Source organism: Vigna unguiculata, chromosome 2 (assembly GCF_037176805.1).
Source record: "Vigna unguiculata cultivar grain cowpea cultivar isolate G323 ecotype 2 chromosome 2, ASM3717680v1, whole genome shotgun sequence".
In the NCBI taxonomy this organism is placed as follows: domain Eukaryota; kingdom Viridiplantae; phylum Streptophyta; class Magnoliopsida; order Fabales; family Fabaceae; genus Vigna; species Vigna unguiculata.
This window is the reverse complement of record NC_140793.1, coordinates 32,656,296-32,674,960: the sequence shown is the minus strand read 5'-3', so window position 1 is coordinate 32,674,960 and position 18,665 is coordinate 32,656,296. Positions and strand designations below refer to the sequence as shown.

Genomic DNA, 18,665 nt, shown 5'->3' with positions numbered 1-18,665 from the left:
GTATTCGAAAGTTCGGTTTAGAAAATGTATGAAGTGAAAACGCAATTTGCACGAGAGAAAACCCTTGTGAAAAGCGTGTGTGCAATGCTTCTCTTCTATTGCCTCCTTATCCAATTCACTGTTGTGTAAAGCAAAGTGCCCTGTATATTGCGTACGTGTGGATTGAGTTTTGGTTTGGTCCAAAATAAACATTGCCATTTTTTTTTATATGTGTAAGTTTCTCAAAAATTCTAGAACCCACACGTCACTTTGGGTTGGAATATGTTTGGTTCCGTATTATATAAGAGTCCGTCTCGTCCTAGAATCCTCGAGGAGGAGAATAACAAAAGTATAAGTATTCACGGTACTTTATCCTTTTGTGTCGTGAAATTATGGTAATTGATTTGGAGATTTTGACTCATGGATTCTGATCATTCCAGAAAACCTTCCAAGAATTTGCTTCACTCTCGCTTTTTCCTTTCTGGCTTTTATTGCTGGGATTGGGAGTTTTTGACAGCTCTCCTCCTTTTTAGTTCTTCCTCCTAAGTTCTCTCTTGCTTTTTTTATTTAGAATAATTGTAATAAGAAGAGATTTGTGAGGGTGAAATCATGTCGCAACGATCTGTGCCGGCACCGTTTTTGACGAAGACGTATGAGTTGGTGGATGATCCAGGGACGAACGAGGTGATATCGTGGAGTGACAGTGGGAACACGTTTGTTGTGTGGAAACAAGCGGAATTTGCCAAGGATTTGCTTCCTAAATGTTTCAAGCACAATAACTTCTCCAGTTTTGTTCGCCAGCTCAACACCTACGTATGTTTCTTCTTCTTTCTTTCTCTCGTTACATTTACTTCCACCAATTACTCTGCCTTTTTCTGTAATAGTTCTTACTAATTGCTACGTATATTCGAAAACATTTGGAGTCCAACATTTGGCCTGCAAAAAAATCTTAAGTTAAATTGATATCTAAGTATGGTATATTTTTTACGATATATGATAGGGATGAGCAAATTTAATGAGCTTGAAATGTATAATTATTTCGGGAAAAAGAGAAATGAAAACATCAATTAACAAATATGATTACTATTAATCATTATTATTATTATTATTATTATTAATATGATTAACAGCCAATCATTACAAATAATAATAACAAATCGGCGTTTTGAGATTGCAGGGATTCCGAAAGATTGTGCCAGATAAATGGGAATTCGCAAATGAACATTTCAGGCGAGGGCACAAGGAGCTTCTCTGCGACATTAAACGCCGCAAGACCGTGCCGCAATTGCCAGCGCTGCCACCGGAGGCCGGAAAATCCAGCGGGGGTGGTAACTCTCCGTTAAACTCCGGCGGTGGAGATGACGCTGGGTCCACCTCTACCTCGTCCTCTTCCTCCGGTTGGAAGAACACGGGGTTGGTGGAAACAAACACAACAGCTCCTCATGAGTTATCGAGCGAGAACCAGAAACTGAAGAAGGATAACGAAACGCTGAGTTGCGAGCTGGCACGTGCGAGGAAGCAGTGCGATGAGCTCGTGGGTTTTCTGAAGAACCGTCTGATGGTGGGCCCTGATCAAATAGATCGCATCATGCGGCAAGGAAGTTGCGGATCTGAGAAGGCGGTAGGTGAAGAAGGTGGTGGGGAGTGTTTGAAACTGTTTGGTGTCTGGTTGAAAGAGGATACACTAGCAGACAAAAGACACAACAACCACAAGAGAGCGCGCGAAGACCAAATGGGCTTCGGTGGGCCTCGCCTGAAGGAGTCCAAGCCCGTTGTTGACTTTGAACCTCTAAATCTCATCATGACGAGCAATAAGGTTTGCAACTGACCAACCGATGAACAAAGAAGAATTTGATTTTTCCTGTTAGGAAATTAAGGAAGGAATAGGATAATGAAAAAGTAAAAGGCTAAGCGATAATTATGTTTGGGTAAAGAGACCAAATGCGGTAGCCTCTGCTCTGCTCCCTCCACGTGTCTAGGTTATGTTATTATTTTAATTTAATTTTAAATTTAATGATGTATATACCTAGGTCAATCCTTGTATGATTGGAAACCATATATGGGTTTTTTATGTAAGGCATTCTGTAGCTTGGTTGATGTTAACGATTATGTTTGAATTAAAGTTTTCAAAACAGTATTTCTTGTAATAATGATTAATAGGAGAGATAGCAATTTAATACTGTGGCTTTTAATAAATCAATTTTCATTTTGATTAATTTATTTTTGATTAATCAAAAAATCAACGTCATAGATGGATCTAGCTTAATTGATTTATACTTTTACTAAGATAGTTTAATTTAGAATAATGAATAATTTAATTCTTAAATCTTAGAAATTTTGCTGATTTAGTCTTTGAAATAGTAAAAAAAAAAATTCATTTTTTAAAATGTATACACAGTTTAAATTGGCTGTTAATATCATAGCTTTATAACAAAAATAATCCTTGATTTATATGTTTGAGTAAAAAAGACCGATGGAATTTAACAATAGAATATAATTTCAAAACTTGGTATACATTCAGAGACCAAAATGAAGATCTCTTATTTTCAAATTTTAATTTAACAATATCTCACCAATATTTCTATTTACTCTTTAATTTGTTGCTCAATTTATGTCAATATATTTTCAATTTTTCACAGAAATGATATTTATGATTCTTTTTCTTTAATTATTACTATTATTTATTATTGTGATATGATGTTCACGCTTTTAAGTGCATTGCACACACATATAGCATATTGAAGTTAAAAGTTAACGGTTTAAACTATATTGTCTTATCCTTCATATTATTTTTAAATTAAAATTAATCTTTTTATTTCTTAATGAGATTCACTTTAGTTTTTTAATTTTATAACTTCATCTAAAACAGTACTTTAATTAAAAAAATTATATTAAACGTGGCCAAAATACAAAAAAGAAAAAGCAACTAAATTGAATCTTGCTAAAAAGAATTAATTCTACACAGAGGCAGTTCTCATATTTTTTCTATTCGAAAGATATTAAAATTAAATGTACTTATAGATGTTATATATAATTATATTAAAATAAAATATAACAAGATACCATAAAAAAAATAAATACAATTAATATATTATAATTTTTAAAATATTTAATTATATTTAGAGAATGTCAAGGTCTTCATTCCTGAAGACACAATATCGAAAAAAAGGTGAAAGGTAATAATGGTATTGTTATTTACAAGTGTGTTCCCAAAGTGTAATTGCTTATAGATGATGATTGTTTATGAATAAGATGGCATCACTGTTTGGCTTGTTACTTTCACTTCACTTGGTGAAATGAAACTATCGAAAAACTAAACATTGTTCACGAATTTAATGTTGGTAATGTGATGAAAAGGTACAAGACACCGACGTATGTGAACGTGTGAACATTGAGATACGGATTAAGATGAAGATAAGTAAAAAATAATAGGATTCCCTTCCTAAAATTAAACACGTTGATTTTGTGAGAGAAAGGTTGTACCAAATAATAAGTCATGTTGGACTTTGGCATAAGTAGTGAATTTTGTTCACCCTCTTTACAAACTTAAGGTTGTCGTCAAATTCCAAGCCACGTGTATACTATAATTCCAATTTTAACATTCCGAAAACTTAATTGTTAGAATTAACATATTTATTTTACGTTAAAAAAAAATTCAAAGAAAAGAAACATACAATAAAAATGAAAGCTGTGAAGACATTTTTAAAAATCAAAAAATAAAATAACAAAAGTTAAATATGTTTTTTCCTCAAATTTTTAAAATTTGGAATTAGTAATTTTTGAAAACTTTATTTGAAGTTAGATCTTTATAAACATGTAAATTTAGATTTTTCAACCAAATTTTATTAAATTTATTTAATATTTTAAATATATTTTGAAATAATATTAAGTTGAATTGTTTATACGTTTTACATATTTCTATTTAGATATTAGTTTATAAATGATATTATTTGAGTTGAGTTGTTACACATTTCTATTTAACTGTATAATATTTCAAATATATTTGGTAAAATGAATTTTGAATTTACATAGTTATGTTTTCATATTTAACCTTTCAAATGCATATCATAGTATTTAACATTAAAGTGGATTATAAAATAACATTAAAGAAAAACATAACAAACATGTAAACAATTACACTCAAATGACACGTTTAAAATATAAATGAAATTAAAAGAATTAGTTTAAAAAATCTAAATTTATTTATAGCTAAATTGGAAAAACATATTTATATATAAAAAAAAAATACTAAAAGCGTGGAAGAGAAAGAGAGTCCACGGTGAAGCAGCATCTCCTCTCCTCTACCCTGGCGATGGACAGCGTTTACGGTTCGTCTCCGCCGTTTCAGGGCGGACCGTTCGGGTACTCTTCTTTCCATTCTCCTTCCTCGTTTCCCCTTTAAGTTCCTTTTAAGATTCATAAACATTCTCCCCTCTCCTTTATTTTCAGCCACCCGCGTCATTTTTACCTCGCCGTTGACAGGCTCAACTTCAAAATGGTACTCTCTCTCTCTCACTCACTCATTTTCACTTTTTGTTTCGATTTTTTGATTATCTAAAACGATCGACATATCGCAGCAAACGGTAATCGAACTCGTGGATCTGGTCGCTCGACGTCCATCCTTGCCAATCGTGGTCTGTTGCAGCACGCGCGACGATCTCGACTCTCTCTGCTCCTCTCTCTCCACTCTCCCCTTTGTTTCCTCCTCTGCTCTGGTCTCTCTCGAATTTTCCAATCACCAACTCATTCACTTCCTCAAAATTCCCACGCGCTACACTATTTTATTTACGTAATTCGCTCTTGTTTCCTCCGTTTCCCTTTTCCGCGTGTCAGTACAGTGATCTCGCTGAAGATGAACGCGCTTTTCTTTTAGAGAAATTTCAACAGGTAACAGCACGGTGGAACCAGTCGAATCAGGGTGGAGCGCCAAGCGAGGATGAGATTGGGAAAGACGAGAAGTCTCATATGATCATTGTAACAGACTCCTGCCTCCCTCTCCTTTCTTCTGGCGAACTTCCCCTGAATGCTCATCTTCTCATTAACTACGAGTTACCGGCAAAGAAGGTTTTTCTCTTCTCTCTCTCTCTCTCTCTCTTCTGCATATTTTACTGCAGCTGATATTTACCATCGCTATCTGCATTCTTATATTTCATGTTTCCTAGCAGAAGAATGCAGGTTTAGTTGTTTATGTATGCGAAATTGGTGTCCCTGAGTGTATCGTCTGTTCTTATTTTCCTCATTATTTTTGTGTTTCCTGCAGGAGACATACGCTAGGCGATTGGCAGCTTGTTTAACATCCGGTCCTTTTTTTATTGCCTACTACTTCTGTAGTTTTTTTTTTTTTTTTTTTTTTTAAATTGGCCAAAACATAGATACAGTTCCTTAGATGCTATCTCTTCTATTTCCTTCTCAAAATTGAAGTTTTATCTCGAAATTTTGCATATTCCTTTAGTGTAAACCTTTATTATCGAGCCGAGTTTTCAATTTTGACTGAAAACAACACAAACAAGATTTAAGGAACTGTATTTAACTTTTGTCTAAGTATGTGATAGTTTGTAGTTTTTCATTGCTGCTAACATTCCCGAGTAATGTGCAGATGGGATTGTTATTAATATGGTGGTTGGGGGGGAAGTGGTGACTCTGAAAAGTATCGAAGAGAGCAGCAATATTGTCATGCAAGAGATGCCTATGCGAGTAAGTTTGCCTTCTAACTCTTTCTGCTCGAGTTTGACTATGGGAAGTTCACATGACAGTCATCTCACTCTGAATTTGTTGAAGTATATTCATACCTATTAGTTTTTTTTTTTTTCAGAGCAAGGAATTCTGTCTTATATGTTGTTGGATGAAACACTCTTATGTTTTTTCTCATTCCTATTGGTCTTCCTGTCTTGTTAGTTTAGTACTATTGTATAAACGTCTTTTTGGTTCTTCAATGGTCTTATAATTACATATCTTATAACATTGCAGATTCTTGACGTTTTATGAAGATCTTCAGTCTTTGCTCTTTCTCGAAGAAAGCAAAATTTGATCGCTTGCATTCATGAATGTTTGAAGACATGAGGCTTGCTCATTTCTTCGAATATTATGGGAGTGGTCACTAGCCAGTGCAGCAAAAAAATACTGATTTTTTATTACTATTTTGGATTTGTAGATTTTCATTCTAGATTACATCTTTTATTGGATGTTTAAAATTATAACACAGAAATTTGGTAGAAATGACAAACTTCTTATTCTTCTCTTTTCTTGGAGATATAATTGTAATTTATAGTTTAACATTATAGAAGTGGTATTTGAGGGGGGAGGAAGCAGTTGAGAGTCAGTTTTCTCTCCATCTCTCTCTCGGAAAGATGAATGGAAATAACTTTTGTAGTTATATCTTCGGGAGAAATTTAAGAATGAGGCGAAATACTAAGCACGTAGAAGGAAACTTATCATTTAACAACTAAGCACTGATCATGCTCGACAAGCAGTATTTGTGGTGCATGTATCGCAATGTAGACCGTGGGACACTGACATTAACACGTAGACTATGCAAGAAAAAATTTACTGGTTGAAGTGCCCTGAAATTTGACAGTGCCACTTATGTGCTTAGTTTTTTCCGAAAATAAGAGGCCTTTTATAGCATAAAAGTGCCTGAAATCTAGGCCCTGTATTTGTCCTGACCATTGTCTGGGAAAACACTGAAGCAATAGAAACACTGAAGTAGATTCAAGAAGTGTGCTAATACTGTGTACAGTTTTCGATGAGATCACCCTGCTATGAGCTGATTAGCCTAGCTCTTGCAGAGTAGGAATTGAGCGATTTTCAATTAGGCTTCCATGAATTTGGACAATCTCTTGTGGGAGGTTGAAGATTCTGCACTAAATAGTGATATGACTAAGTTTAATATAGAAGTGAGTGATAATATTCAACTTATAAATCGGTCTTATAGGAACGACAACACAATGCTAAAAATGAAATCGAAATTTATTCTAATGGAGCTTGTTAGGTTCTCTATTGTTAGAGGATTTCTAAACATTTAGTCCTATCATCTTTATGTCTACCAGACTTTGCTAGCTTAACTATTAGACCATTTGTAAATATTTGGCCCAACGTTGTGTCTGATATGTCTAGTTATTTAGTGAGGAGCATATGCAGGTGATCTTAAATTGATTAGTAACATAATCAAATTAAAGTTTGCAAGTGACTTTGGATCCCACGTAAATCGAAATAGAAAGAAAAAGTGATTTTCCAAGCAAAGAAACATGAGGCATTTTTTATACATTAAAAATGAAAACCAATGTACGAGGCTGATTTTCTGAAGCACATTTTTGGGATGGAGTCTGTACTCTAGCTAAAACTCTAACCGCAAAGCTTTCCTGTGCGTAAAACATGAAAGGGACAAAAAATGTCCCGTTGATGAAGTTAGGCAGTGACATTCATCTTAAAAAATGTCTCGAATCGTTATAGTATCGTCAAACGTCTTGGTGAAACGTCCAGGTAGTGACTTTTATGTCATAGAAACAAGCACTTGAAAAAAAAAGCACTTCAACAGAATATTTGAAGAACATAAAAGAGGTTGAGAAGACATTTCTTGACTGTTTCTGTTTTTTTTTTCCTTAAACATTTCTTGGATGAAAGATTGATTGAGTGAAATTGTTTGAGAAATCAGTTTGTAAAACAATGTAAGAAGACAATCAATTAGACAGTACTTAAGAACTGAAAATGTTTGATAAAACTAATTATGAGCTTTGCTTTGAAATATGGCTCGATGGGCTTGTTGCGTCCAAGCAGCAGGGCTGGTACATGTAAAATGTAATGGCTCTTTCTTTCTGCACCACATAGTTTAAGGAAAAGAGTGTTTTATATTGTACCATTTGGAAGTTATTTTTACCCAAAAATAAAATTAAATTGTAATTCAATTTTTTTGTGGATTACATATTATAGAAATGAAAGACTTTTAGAATGTGCAACTTATAATTTTTTTTTTATGAAAGAAGATGACTTCTAAATTACATAATTAAGAAATTATAAAAGCTTTTTAAATTATACAATTTGAAAGTCATGTAAAACGATATACAATTTAAATTATACATATTTTCAAATTGTACGAAAGTTTTTTTTTTTTTTTTTTGCAAAAGAATGATTTGGGGATTGCTCAATTTGAAAGGAAAAAAAAATCTTTCACATAACTTTTAAAGATAAAGTTTATTCTGTATTTCTTGGAGGCCCACAAAGAAAATTATAGGGGGTGTAGGAAGAAACAACCAATGTAATTAAATAACTTAATTAAGTGCTTGTTAAATAGTATTATGTATCGTATAATCACTTGTACAGGTTTTATTATGATGTAGGAAGAAGCACTTAATTAGGTCTCTTCATGAATAAGTAGGAAGAAGACATTATTAGATTAAGAATTGTGAGGGATCAGTTTAAAATTGACAGATATTAGGTCTCTTCATGGCCTTATATCTCTCGGTCATTTGTTATTGTCATTGTCATGTTTTTTCTTTGATGCTTGCATCTATACAACTTGCTGGCTCAACGAAAATTAGGCGAGTTAATATGCTCAACAAAGTTTTCAATTGCAAATGGTTGAGTGGTAAAGTAGAATATATTGGCGAGCTTCAGATGGGTGTCATCATCTCTAGTGTGATGAACTTCACATGAATGAAATAAAAAACTGCATATACATTAAAATTTACGCAACAGGAATGAATCTCTCCAATCACCAAGTCCAAAAGAAAGAAAGGTTCATGTACACGCGTATATACCTCATCACACATATATATTAACAAGTGACAAAAGAATAGGATTCGTTCAGCTCTGTATGTGGTGAATACACGGTTTTACCAAAAAGATCGAAGGGAATCGTCAAACACATTGCATTTCAACCTAACACAACACCCACCTACGTGAATTCTGACCAATCAAAAAAATATTCTAACTTCACCAAACTAGTGTTCATCAATAAACAGCTTGAGCGTGTGAGCAGAAACAATCCTAAAGAATGTAGCATAAAGCATATATATCAACTAGAGTTTAAACTCCGGGCATTGGAATGAGTCTTTATTCAGATTCTACTACTTTTCCTTGTAAACAATATCTTGATCCTCGAGGGAATCCAATGGAGGAAGGTTATCTATATAAACAAACCATGATGAAGTAGCCTTCATAATCATACTAAAGCCTAAGATTTGTGTATGTTTTTAACCTAAAACGTATACATGTCGAATTTGAGTTTCCTGAGGTTCAACTATAGCTTCTCATGGAAGCCCTCCTCTTCACGCAAGCATAGCTTCATTTCAAGACAGACATCGAATAATGAAGGACAAAGTTTCCAACCAAAAGAGGAGGAAATGAAATGGGTGTTTCAGAAATTTGACACCAACAACGATGGCAAGATCTCACTTGAAGAATACAAGGCTGCTGCAAGGGCTTTGGATAGGGGCATTGGGGAAGCTGAAGCAGTGAAGGGTTTTAGGGTGATGGACTCTGATGGGGATGGCTTCATTGACTTCAAAGAGTTCGTGGAGATGCTCAACGGAGAGGGTAAGATTAAAGAAGCGGATATCAAGAACGCTTTTGAAGTGTTTGATTTGAACGGTGATGGGAAGATCAGTGCTCAGGAATTGTCCCAAGTTCTGAAGAGGCTAGGAGAGAGTTGCAGCCTTAGTGCATGCAAAAAAATGGTGAAAGGAGTGGATGGAAATGGAGATGGTTTCGTTGACTTGAACGAGTTTACGAGGATGATGATGAGTGGGAAGAAACTAGGCTAAGTGTTTAGACTAATTATCTTGTTTTCAGTGTTTCTGTTATTCGTGTCTTAAGAAATACTTTGTTTCTTTTTCTTTTCTTGAGTGCTAGAGAGGTTACTATAGTTTGTTGGTCCTATATATGAGATTAACTATAACTATATCATGCTTAGTTAGTAACAGGTGTAATGCTTCTGATATCAATGTATATGGTAAATGTTAATGTTATTTTGTCTTTGATTCCCTGCCTTGTTGTTTTCTCACTCGAGATAATCTCTTACACATCATGCTTGGAAACACATTATAATTATGATATGAAGAAAAATGATATAAGAGAACTGAGAAATTTAAGTGTCAGTATAAGTTTCATATCGACTATAAATGAGAAAGTGGAACACTATATAAGGATAAAGACCCATAAACCCATCGTCTTAAGGTTTTGGGTTGAGAGTGGTGTCAATGCCTTATGTGGTTGGGCTCAGGTCTCATTTGGTACTGTATCTCCCCAGTGATATCTCTCCTTATAAACCTAACAAGTGGTATCAAAACCGATGGTTAAAACCGGCTCAGACGAGTACAGTATGATCCTAGTATCGAAAGTCTTCCTGGCAAGAGTTTCAGGTATCTCTCCAGTGAAACACCCTCCTTAAAAACCTAACGAATTGAATGAAGAAAAATGATACCAGAGAACAAACTTTGAGATATAAGTTATAACACAACTAAATCATGGCCCATGATAAACAAATTGAATTAATCAGATCTTTAACTTCTGTTGCAATTAGAAACTAAATCCTAAAGCACTGAATCGTTTAATCAACAACAATTCTTAATCTAACGAGTCTCCTGTTCTTTCTACCGGGAGAAATAATATTAAGGCTCTTGACCACATATTTATACTGGAATATTTTTAGAAACCCGAAATTATGATTCGGCATGACTCTCTAGGACAATTTTTCTTATTAATGTTAGACAAAGGTAACAAATAAGTAGTACCAATGGTTATAAAAGAAAAGTTGTTTATAAACTTTGATGCAATATACATCGGATATCTAAGTGGATTAGAAATAGGATAAATTTACACCCATATGAGTAGATTTATATTGTCTGATCAAATTTGTTTTGTACGGTTGAATTAAATTAAAGTCCACTTTTGTTAAGTAAACTTAAATGAGGATATTTGAAAAAATATAAAAGATAGCAGTGTTTGTTAGTAATAATTATGGAGTTTATTAAATTGTATTTCGGTAATAGTTGGATAACTACTTTTAAGATTAAAAGTTCATTAGTAGTATTTTGGAAGTAGTTGGATAGTTATATCAATTGTATATTTTGGTACCGGTTGTATTAAGGTTCAAGCTAAAGGGTCTTACAATTACATTGATTTTATTAAAAAGTGTTTTAGATGCGCATGGTTCTAAGTTAATGTCCGATAAAAAAAATTAGATGAGTTACTTTTTATTCGCATTGGAAACACATTACACTCTGGTAGGGTAATATCTCACACTTTAATAGATCTTTTACCTGTTTAACGGGATAGTTAAGAGATTATCTGGGCTTAAACTCTTCACAACTTTTCAAGGGATAAACCTTTTTTATACGAGTAGTTTATCATTATGGGCATGGATGTTTTTGTTTAGACTACTAAACCCATGTTATTAATTTCTTTGCGCGGTTGTTGACAGAAATTAAATGAGAAATTAATTAAGTGTTCATGAACTTACATCTTTGGCTAATTTGATAATGTACATCTTTGACTAATTTGATTTGATGGAGAGATAAACTAATGACTATTTCCATTGTACAAACAAGATAGGTTGGACTAGCCCACTTTTCCATAGGTTATATATTCACTTATGTAGCTTTCTTAATTGTCTCTACATCACACATCATAAATAGTAATATTAAAAGAGTGTTTATCTAAAAAGATTTGTTGTGGACATAATTTGGTATCAAAGTTATTTAAAAATCTATATTACTTAAGGAATTTGGTGTTTATTAGAATTATCGTGTTATTGCATCGTTGATAGATGTCTAATTTAAAACTTGATATGCATAAAAAAATTATATTTAAGATATCAATTAGAAAATAAGACAAACTTATATCATTTTATCAAACCTTAAATGTTATCTTTATTAATTTATTACCGGGATTGGAGGCATTTTTATGGGTAGGGCATGGTCTTATTGATAGGTAATTAATGCAGTTGGATAGATTTTGGTGGGACCTCGATATTTCCGAAATGCACATTTACCTTTGCATTCTCTAAAGGGTGCATGGAGTTTTGGTTGCAGTTTTTGAGGCATAGAATGAACGAAATCAAAAATGGCGTTGGAATTGCGTAGTACTAGAAGTCACGGTCACTCTTGATGGCACCAAGAAATTTCTGAAAAGCAACCCTTCCCAAGGCCCAAATTTATAAACAATGCTCTTTTGAACTTAATTAAACAAAGTTATCTGCTTACAGCTGCGCGTGTGAGTTTTCAACTTTGAGACCATATCGCCTGTTGCGGCGTTTTATTCTATCCATGTACAAAGGAAACAACTGCATTTTCATCTTCTACATTTCAACTTCTTTCTCCACTTTAACCTAACATTAATTTAAATATATCCTTTTTTCTTTCTTCAAACATCTTTAAGGATGTTTCAAATTTTAAAGTAAACAATACTTGGCTAATGGATTATAATACTATTACCTTCAAATACTTGAAGATTGGAAGTGTTCTTTCCCCTTACCATTGTGGATTAAGTGATGCAGAATTTGTCAGTCTAAGATCAGTTCGAATTTGGTGAATGAAAAGAAAGTGTTGGATTTTTTTTTTTTGAAAAGATAGTAGAGATTTATTAACAAGGACATAAATTCTTCGTATAAAAGAAACTAACATTACAACATAAAATCTTAATATTAAACCTTAAGATTTAGTTCATGGATTTTGTTTTTATATATATTATTCAATTATTTTTCTATTCTATGTCAGAATTTCATGAATTTCTAACAAGAAAACAAAGTTTGAGGTTTTAATTTTGTGTCTGATGGCTTTTCTTCATGTCCATTCGGTTTGTTCTAAAGTCCCAACGTACTTATAATGGAATACATGGAAAAAAAAAATGTCCAATTTGTTATAGGAAAATATTAAAACATTCAACTCTTACACCATTTTCAATTAGAGATTTTATGTTTATATGCATTTTTTTTTCACTTTTTACGCAACCAAGAAGAAATAATTTATTTATCTAGTTTGATCCTTTTTTATATCAGTGTCACTTTTTGTTTTAATCCCTATATTTAAAATTCCATGTTTCATTTTCTATGCCATTGGCATTTCATATGTTTCAGTTTTTGTTTCAATTTTGGACAACTTTAAGCTATATGATAACTTCACTAGACTGCCATTGGGGTTTTCTTTTTCGTTGAAAATTTCAAGACTTGTTTCCCAAACTTCTTTGCACAAATATTTAGAAGAAAAATAAATTTCTTTATAAATAAAAATTAGTTTATATATAAATTAATTTATAAAATATATAACTTCTTTAAATTCTTATTTTTAATTTGCTAAAGAATTTATTTAACTTTTTTCTCTCTCCTATTTAAGGAGAAGCTTATCTAAATTATTGTCACCACAGCTATACTTAGTTATATTAAGATAATTAAAGATAAATAATATTACTAAAAAGTATATTGCAATAAATTTCAAATTAATCTTTATTGTTTAAGTTTTGTGTTCACATGTAAATTATCTTTTATATTTATCAAATTATTATAAAAAAAGGTTAAGATGAAGTGTACTTTTCTATAAAATTATACTGTAAACAAATTCCTTTTTCCTCATATGATCTATCCATTTCGCTTTATATATATATATATATATATATATATATATATATATATATATATATATATATATATATATATATATATCATTTTTAGAGACAAAATTGTTTCCGATTAATTATCCTTTATAAACAACATAAATTAAATACTTTTTTCAAGACAATCCTTGATCAATATTTCTAGGTGAGTAATTAGTTAGAGACAAATACTATATATTTCTGACCTTAGAGATATTATAAAATAAAGAAAAATGGAGAGATTCGGATGATTAAGTTATTTACTACAAAAACAAAATAATTTACCTAATGTAAAAGTTTATGGATAATAACAAAAATTCATGGTAATCAGAAATTACCAACGGATTATCCACAACTCAAATATTTGATGTCAATATTTTTTTATGGATTTTGTGTCTGTGAGAAATATCAATTTGTGGATAATAAATTTGACCATCGTTCGTGGATCATTTTTCTCCACTCAAATTTTGTAAACAATGTATACAGACCACCTTTCATATATAATTTTCATGACTTCACTTATGTGAGTAATGCTGACAAACCATTATTTGTGGATAATTTCTCACCACAAAAATCCATAGATAAAATTGATGATAAATTTAAAAGTGTTGTCTCTATATTCTCAGATTTTATTTTCTTATCCGGTTAATTTCTTAAAATATAAAAGCAAGGGTATGATATATTATAATGAATTCCTTGATACATCATATATTTTTTTTCATTTTTTTTTCTAGCCTATCGCATAAAATTTTATTTTATTTTAATTAAAGTGCCAAAATCGTAATTGGCGAATGGTTCAATTCCTACTGAATTCCTAGAGTTTCATTTTATTTAAACACATCAAAGTAGGCAAATGACACGTACAAATCAATAATGAGCTTACCAAATTATGAATTAAAGAAAAATCGACACTAGCACATTATCTATTTCTAACACTAACAAATAAAATAAAAATAGAGATAATTAACAATATCCATGTGAACTTTTCAAATTTGAAAAATGTTATACATATATATATATATATGGGATATTATTGTCAATTTAGCCAAAAATATAAAAGATAATGATATTTTAACCTTTTTTTTTTATTTACTTTTAACCCGTGAGCTTAATCATCATTAGATCATTACATCACTTGAAAAAATCAAAATAAATAATCTAGTGATGATTAAAAAATAAGTAAAAAGTGAGTAAAAAAATGTGAATTAAACTATTTTTATCCAAATATGAATGAATATCGAAGCCCAAAATGTGAGGATAATTAATGAATAGATTTAGCCAGCGTGACTTGCCCTATTTTAACTTATATCACAGTGCCACTACTGGCTGAAACAAAGCCTCTTAACAGCATGAGCACTTTTGGAAGCTGTTTTTTCAAATGTAGGTCCATACCTGTCTCCCAAACAACTCTCACAACAATCATTCATTACTCTTCTTCACACGTCTTTTATTATATACTATCCATGCTCAGCAGTAACCATTTTCAAAATCATCAAACAGTTTAATTGCATCAATTTTACAATCAGCTTCCATTCCAAACCAAAAAAACTGTTCGGATATAAGTTTAAGTTTTGTATCAGTAAAAATAAGATTTTGAGTTGAATGTACAGTTATTATTTTCTGAGTTTGGCTCAGCTTTCATTGTTTTTTTAATCTCTCCAATATTTTTTTTTCTCAAAAGATTCATCAGAACTACAGCACGAGGTGGGAATAATCCATCTATAAGACACCACCAATGACTTATTTTTACGTATTACATGAAATAATCTTCCTGTTGTTAAATCAAAATTAGTTTATGTATAAATTAAAAGGTAAAATCTTATATAAATTATACAAAAGCAAGTTATCATAAAGAAATTAGACACAGAAGAATCATCTAGCTAGAAATTAGTTCGTTGTTGAGATCTGGCATTGGGAAAGGAGCATGGACATTAAATATAGAAGAAGTTTTTAATATGAAATTATGTTAGGTTTAGGTGGTATCACAGACGATATAAGATGGAAGTAGTTTTAGAAGGAAATGGAAGAGCAAAACCGGGATGAGGACAAACTGAAGAGCCTTTTCATCTCCAAGAATTTGCCGATTGTGTTTGACTGGTCCATGTTCGAGGGTTTTCATTTGTGGGAATCAGCCACATGTCATAACCCCATTAGCAGAATCACTTCAAAAGAACTGAACCACGTGAGTGACAACCTTGTCCTTTGCTGCAGCTTAGTTTTTCAAATTTTTTAATAAACTTTTAGTGGTCTGTGTCCTTTCCCTGCATGTTACCAGGCTTTCTTGGTCCTGAAGACTAGTAATTCTACTTCTAAACAATACTCCAAGAGTTCAAGATTACGACCCCTCTCACCCTTTTCTTTCTCTCTCTCCCATTTGCAAAACAGATAATCATAGTAACAATTTGTATGATTGCCATAACAGAAGTTGCAATTAGGATGCAAAGCCATTTGGTGCGTACCAGGAATATTCACACAATAAAGATTCAAACTGATATATGAATTGGTGTAAGCAACTCATGTTCTAGCTAGATATATCCAACACTTGAATATGACATTACAGTTAAAACTCTTCACATGAAATATATATATACATGTATACATACACCTTGAACATATTAAAACATACCCTTGTGGGCTTTGGTTTGGAATAGAGTCTTTTTGAAGTGAGGAAACTGCACTTATTATGGTTGGACTCATTAAGGATTGTTGAAAAAAGGATTGAGTCTGTTTATCTTTCTTCTGATATATACATCGTGCTGTCTGTTTCATCACACTCGATTTATGTCAGTGCAGAAGCTATCATTTGTAGTTTTTGCTACTTTTTATTGGTTTTAGATAAAACTTGAATCTTGAACATGTCCCCAAACCAAACCATCCTCAAAAAGTTAACACAATTTATAACCAGAAAAGAAGACAAAAAAAAAAAAAAACATGGCTTGAATTCAATTCACAACAAAAGTAAACGAGCATTAACTTATTTTAAGTGAGACACATTTATTTATTTCAAGATTTGGATCTAGTAAGTGATGGTACTAAAATGTTGTATCTTCCTCACCCATGTATGTGTGTTGGGTGTTGAGGATTTAGTAGGTTGAATTTGAATTAATAAATGTGTGTTGTGAAGAAGAATCCGGAGTCACGTGGTGACTTTGATCCGTTAGTGTCGCCAGCTCATTCCCTGGCTTTGTTTGATTTTAGAGTCAAAGTTGGGTCAATTATGAGAGATAAAATGTGTATGAATACAGCATATATGCATGCGCATGCCGGTCCTCTCTGTAACTGTAAGCTGTAACTCTGCCACTGTGCCACTTTGGTGGTGGTGGTGGTGGGAGCCTTCAAACTTTCATATATTCAAAAATATTCCAACCATCTAACTCTGCATAATCTCAATATAAACCCCATTTCTTTAATTTAAATGTTGTTTTATGTAACTCAAATGCTTGCTAACTGCTATATATCAACTCTCCTCCATAACCTCGACACCTTTGAAGAGAACAAGGAGCAAGCAAAATCTTTTGTCTATGCAATGGTTGTTATGTTATTCAAGTTGTGAATAAAGAAAAGAAAAGATAAAGCATAAAGCATATATAATATGGTTTGTTATTACTGTGCATTGGATGATGAGAGATGGCATAGTTAAAAGTGCAAGTTCTTCGAATCTTCCCAAAACTTTGTTTATATTAGAAGATGAAACACAAGGGATTGGCCTAAAAAGGAGAGCTTTTGCATGAGTTGGAAGCAGCCGATGGTGATGGGGTGAAAGGTGAGAAGGAAAATAAATAAACAAAACAGTTAAAATACTTAAATTGTTGGCAGTTGCAGGCATTCACAATTCACATGTGTCCAAGAAGAGCAGTGTAAACTGGAGACAGTACAAATCTTGAAGATTGACCGTCATTGAAGGCCAAATTGACATGTCATGACAAAGCATCATGTCAAGGCATGCCATGCATGTAAATAATAGTATTTATTAGCAAAGATAGGAAGAAAAATCCAAAGGAAGATCCCTTCTGTGACACATATAAATACAAACCTCTGCTGTAAGTGGGGTTGCAACACTGTGAAAGAGGGGGTCCCAAGTGGAGTTCATTGTTTCTACTTCTCTCGCATGCATCCATTTTGTTTTCTTTTTATCTTAGATGCGGTGTTCTGAAATCTCATGGCATGCTTAGACATGTATAACAACTCCGACCACAACCGTGATGAAAACAACCACCACCACCACCATCCCCATCACCATCACCATCATCATCAGTGCGCTCCAATGAGCCCTAGAATCTCCTTCTCGAATGATTTTGTGGATGTGCAGCAGGCCATGAAGCAACAAGAACAACGAGGCTCAAGATCAGACGCGCCTGCAGTGTCTTCAGACTTCGAATTTTCAGTCACGAACTACTCCATGATGAGTGCTGATGAGCTTTTCTTCAAGGGTAGGTTGATGTCGTACAAGGACAATTGCAACAACCACGTGATGCAGCAAAGGGCCACCACCACCACCACCACCACCACTCTCAAGGAAGAGCTCCTCATAAATGACGATGAATACGATCAGGGTTTTTCTCTCAGGCCACCCAAGGCCTCCTCAACAAGGTGGAAGGGCCTTCTGGGTCTCAGAAAGACTCACATTGGCTCCAAGAAACCTCACAAGAGTACTGAACCTTCTTCAGAACCAAGGTCTGCATTGCTCAATGAAGCTCCTCCGATTAATGTCGCTTCTTCTCAGGTCATAAACTAATCTCTCTCTCTCTAAAAAAAAAACTTCACCTGTGGGTTGTGTTTGTTTTGGTTTTTGTTTGATGTGATCACTACGTAGGTGGTTGTCTGATAATTGGGTCTTTGTTTTTTGGTGTAATCCAGGAAGTTTTAGATGAAGGAGGATCAAATTATGGAGCTTATGGGGTGGGTGACAGTGTTGAGTATTTGTAGAGGAATGGAGCTTCTCTTTTTTTCTCCTTCCTTCTTTGTTTCTTTTTGCCTCTTCTTTTGTTTTTCTCTTCATTTTGTTATGATGAGTTAAGTAAGTTTATTTGTGTTAGGATTTGGCTGTTTTCTTTTTATTCTCTCTTGTAATTTATTTCTCTTGAATGTAGAACCTATTAGCTGTA

General features: G+C 33.0%; 3 protein-coding genes and 1 pseudogene across 4 annotated transcripts; all 4 read left to right on the top strand.

Annotated features, from left to right (window-relative positions):
• The first annotated feature begins 309 nt into the window (after positions 1–309).
• Positions 310–2,111, top strand: HSF4 (heat shock factor 4). Its single transcript, XM_028059093.2, has 2 exons — positions 310–792; positions 1,157–2,111. Exons 1-2 carry the CDS (start codon positions 589–591, stop codon positions 1,805–1,807), a joined length of 855 nt encoding a protein of 284 aa, XP_027914894.1. The 5' UTR covers positions 310–588; the 3' UTR covers positions 1,808–2,111.
• A 2,091-nt stretch (positions 2,112–4,202) lies between these two features.
• On the top strand, positions 4,203–6,218 carry LOC114169837 (initiation factor 4A-like protein). The gene is made up of 7 exons (XM_028055165.2): positions 4,203–4,341; positions 4,429–4,477; positions 4,557–4,694; positions 4,813–5,043; positions 5,240–5,279; positions 5,576–5,673; positions 5,947–6,218. Exons 1-7 carry the CDS (start codon positions 4,292–4,294, stop codon positions 5,962–5,964), a joined length of 624 nt encoding a protein of 207 aa, XP_027910966.1. The 5' UTR covers positions 4,203–4,291; the 3' UTR covers positions 5,965–6,218.
• A 2,813-nt stretch (positions 6,219–9,031) lies between these two features.
• On the top strand, positions 9,032–9,958 carry LOC114172985 (calmodulin-like protein 30 pseudogene; annotated as a pseudogene). Its single transcript, XR_014992911.1, has one exon. The product of XR_014992911.1 is annotated as a calmodulin-like protein 30 pseudogene (transcript).
• Positions 9,959–17,471: 7,513 nt separating this feature from the next.
• Positions 17,472–18,665, top strand: LOC114174193 (uncharacterized). The gene is made up of 2 exons (XM_028058984.2): positions 17,472–18,283; positions 18,418–18,665. The coding sequence occupies exons 1-2, from the start codon at positions 17,720–17,722 to the stop codon at positions 18,484–18,486; spliced, it is 633 nt and encodes a 210-aa protein (XP_027914785.1). The 5' UTR covers positions 17,472–17,719; the 3' UTR covers positions 18,487–18,665.

Coding starts and splice junctions, on each gene's coding strand:
- LOC114174193 (XM_028058984.2), top strand. CDS start 17,720: ATGGCATGCTTAGACATGTATAACAACTCCGACCACAACCGTGATGAA. Junction 18,284..18,417: donor TTAATGTCGCTTCTTCTCAG/GTCATAAACTAA, acceptor GGTGTAATCCAG/GAAGTTTTAGATGAAGGAGG.
- LOC114169837 (XM_028055165.2), top strand. CDS start 4,292: ATGGACAGCGTTTACGGTTCGTCTCCGCCGTTTCAGGGCGGACCGTTC. Junction 4,478..4,556: donor ACAGGCTCAACTTCAAAATG/GTACTCTCTCTC, acceptor GACATATCGCAG/CAAACGGTAATCGAACTCGT. Junction 5,044..5,239: donor ACGAGTTACCGGCAAAGAAG/GTTTTTCTCTTC, acceptor TGTTTCCTGCAG/GAGACATACGCTAGGCGATT.
- HSF4 (XM_028059093.2), top strand. CDS start 589: ATGTCGCAACGATCTGTGCCGGCACCGTTTTTGACGAAGACGTATGAG. Junction 793..1,156: donor TTCGCCAGCTCAACACCTAC/GTATGTTTCTTC, acceptor TTGAGATTGCAG/GGATTCCGAAAGATTGTGCC.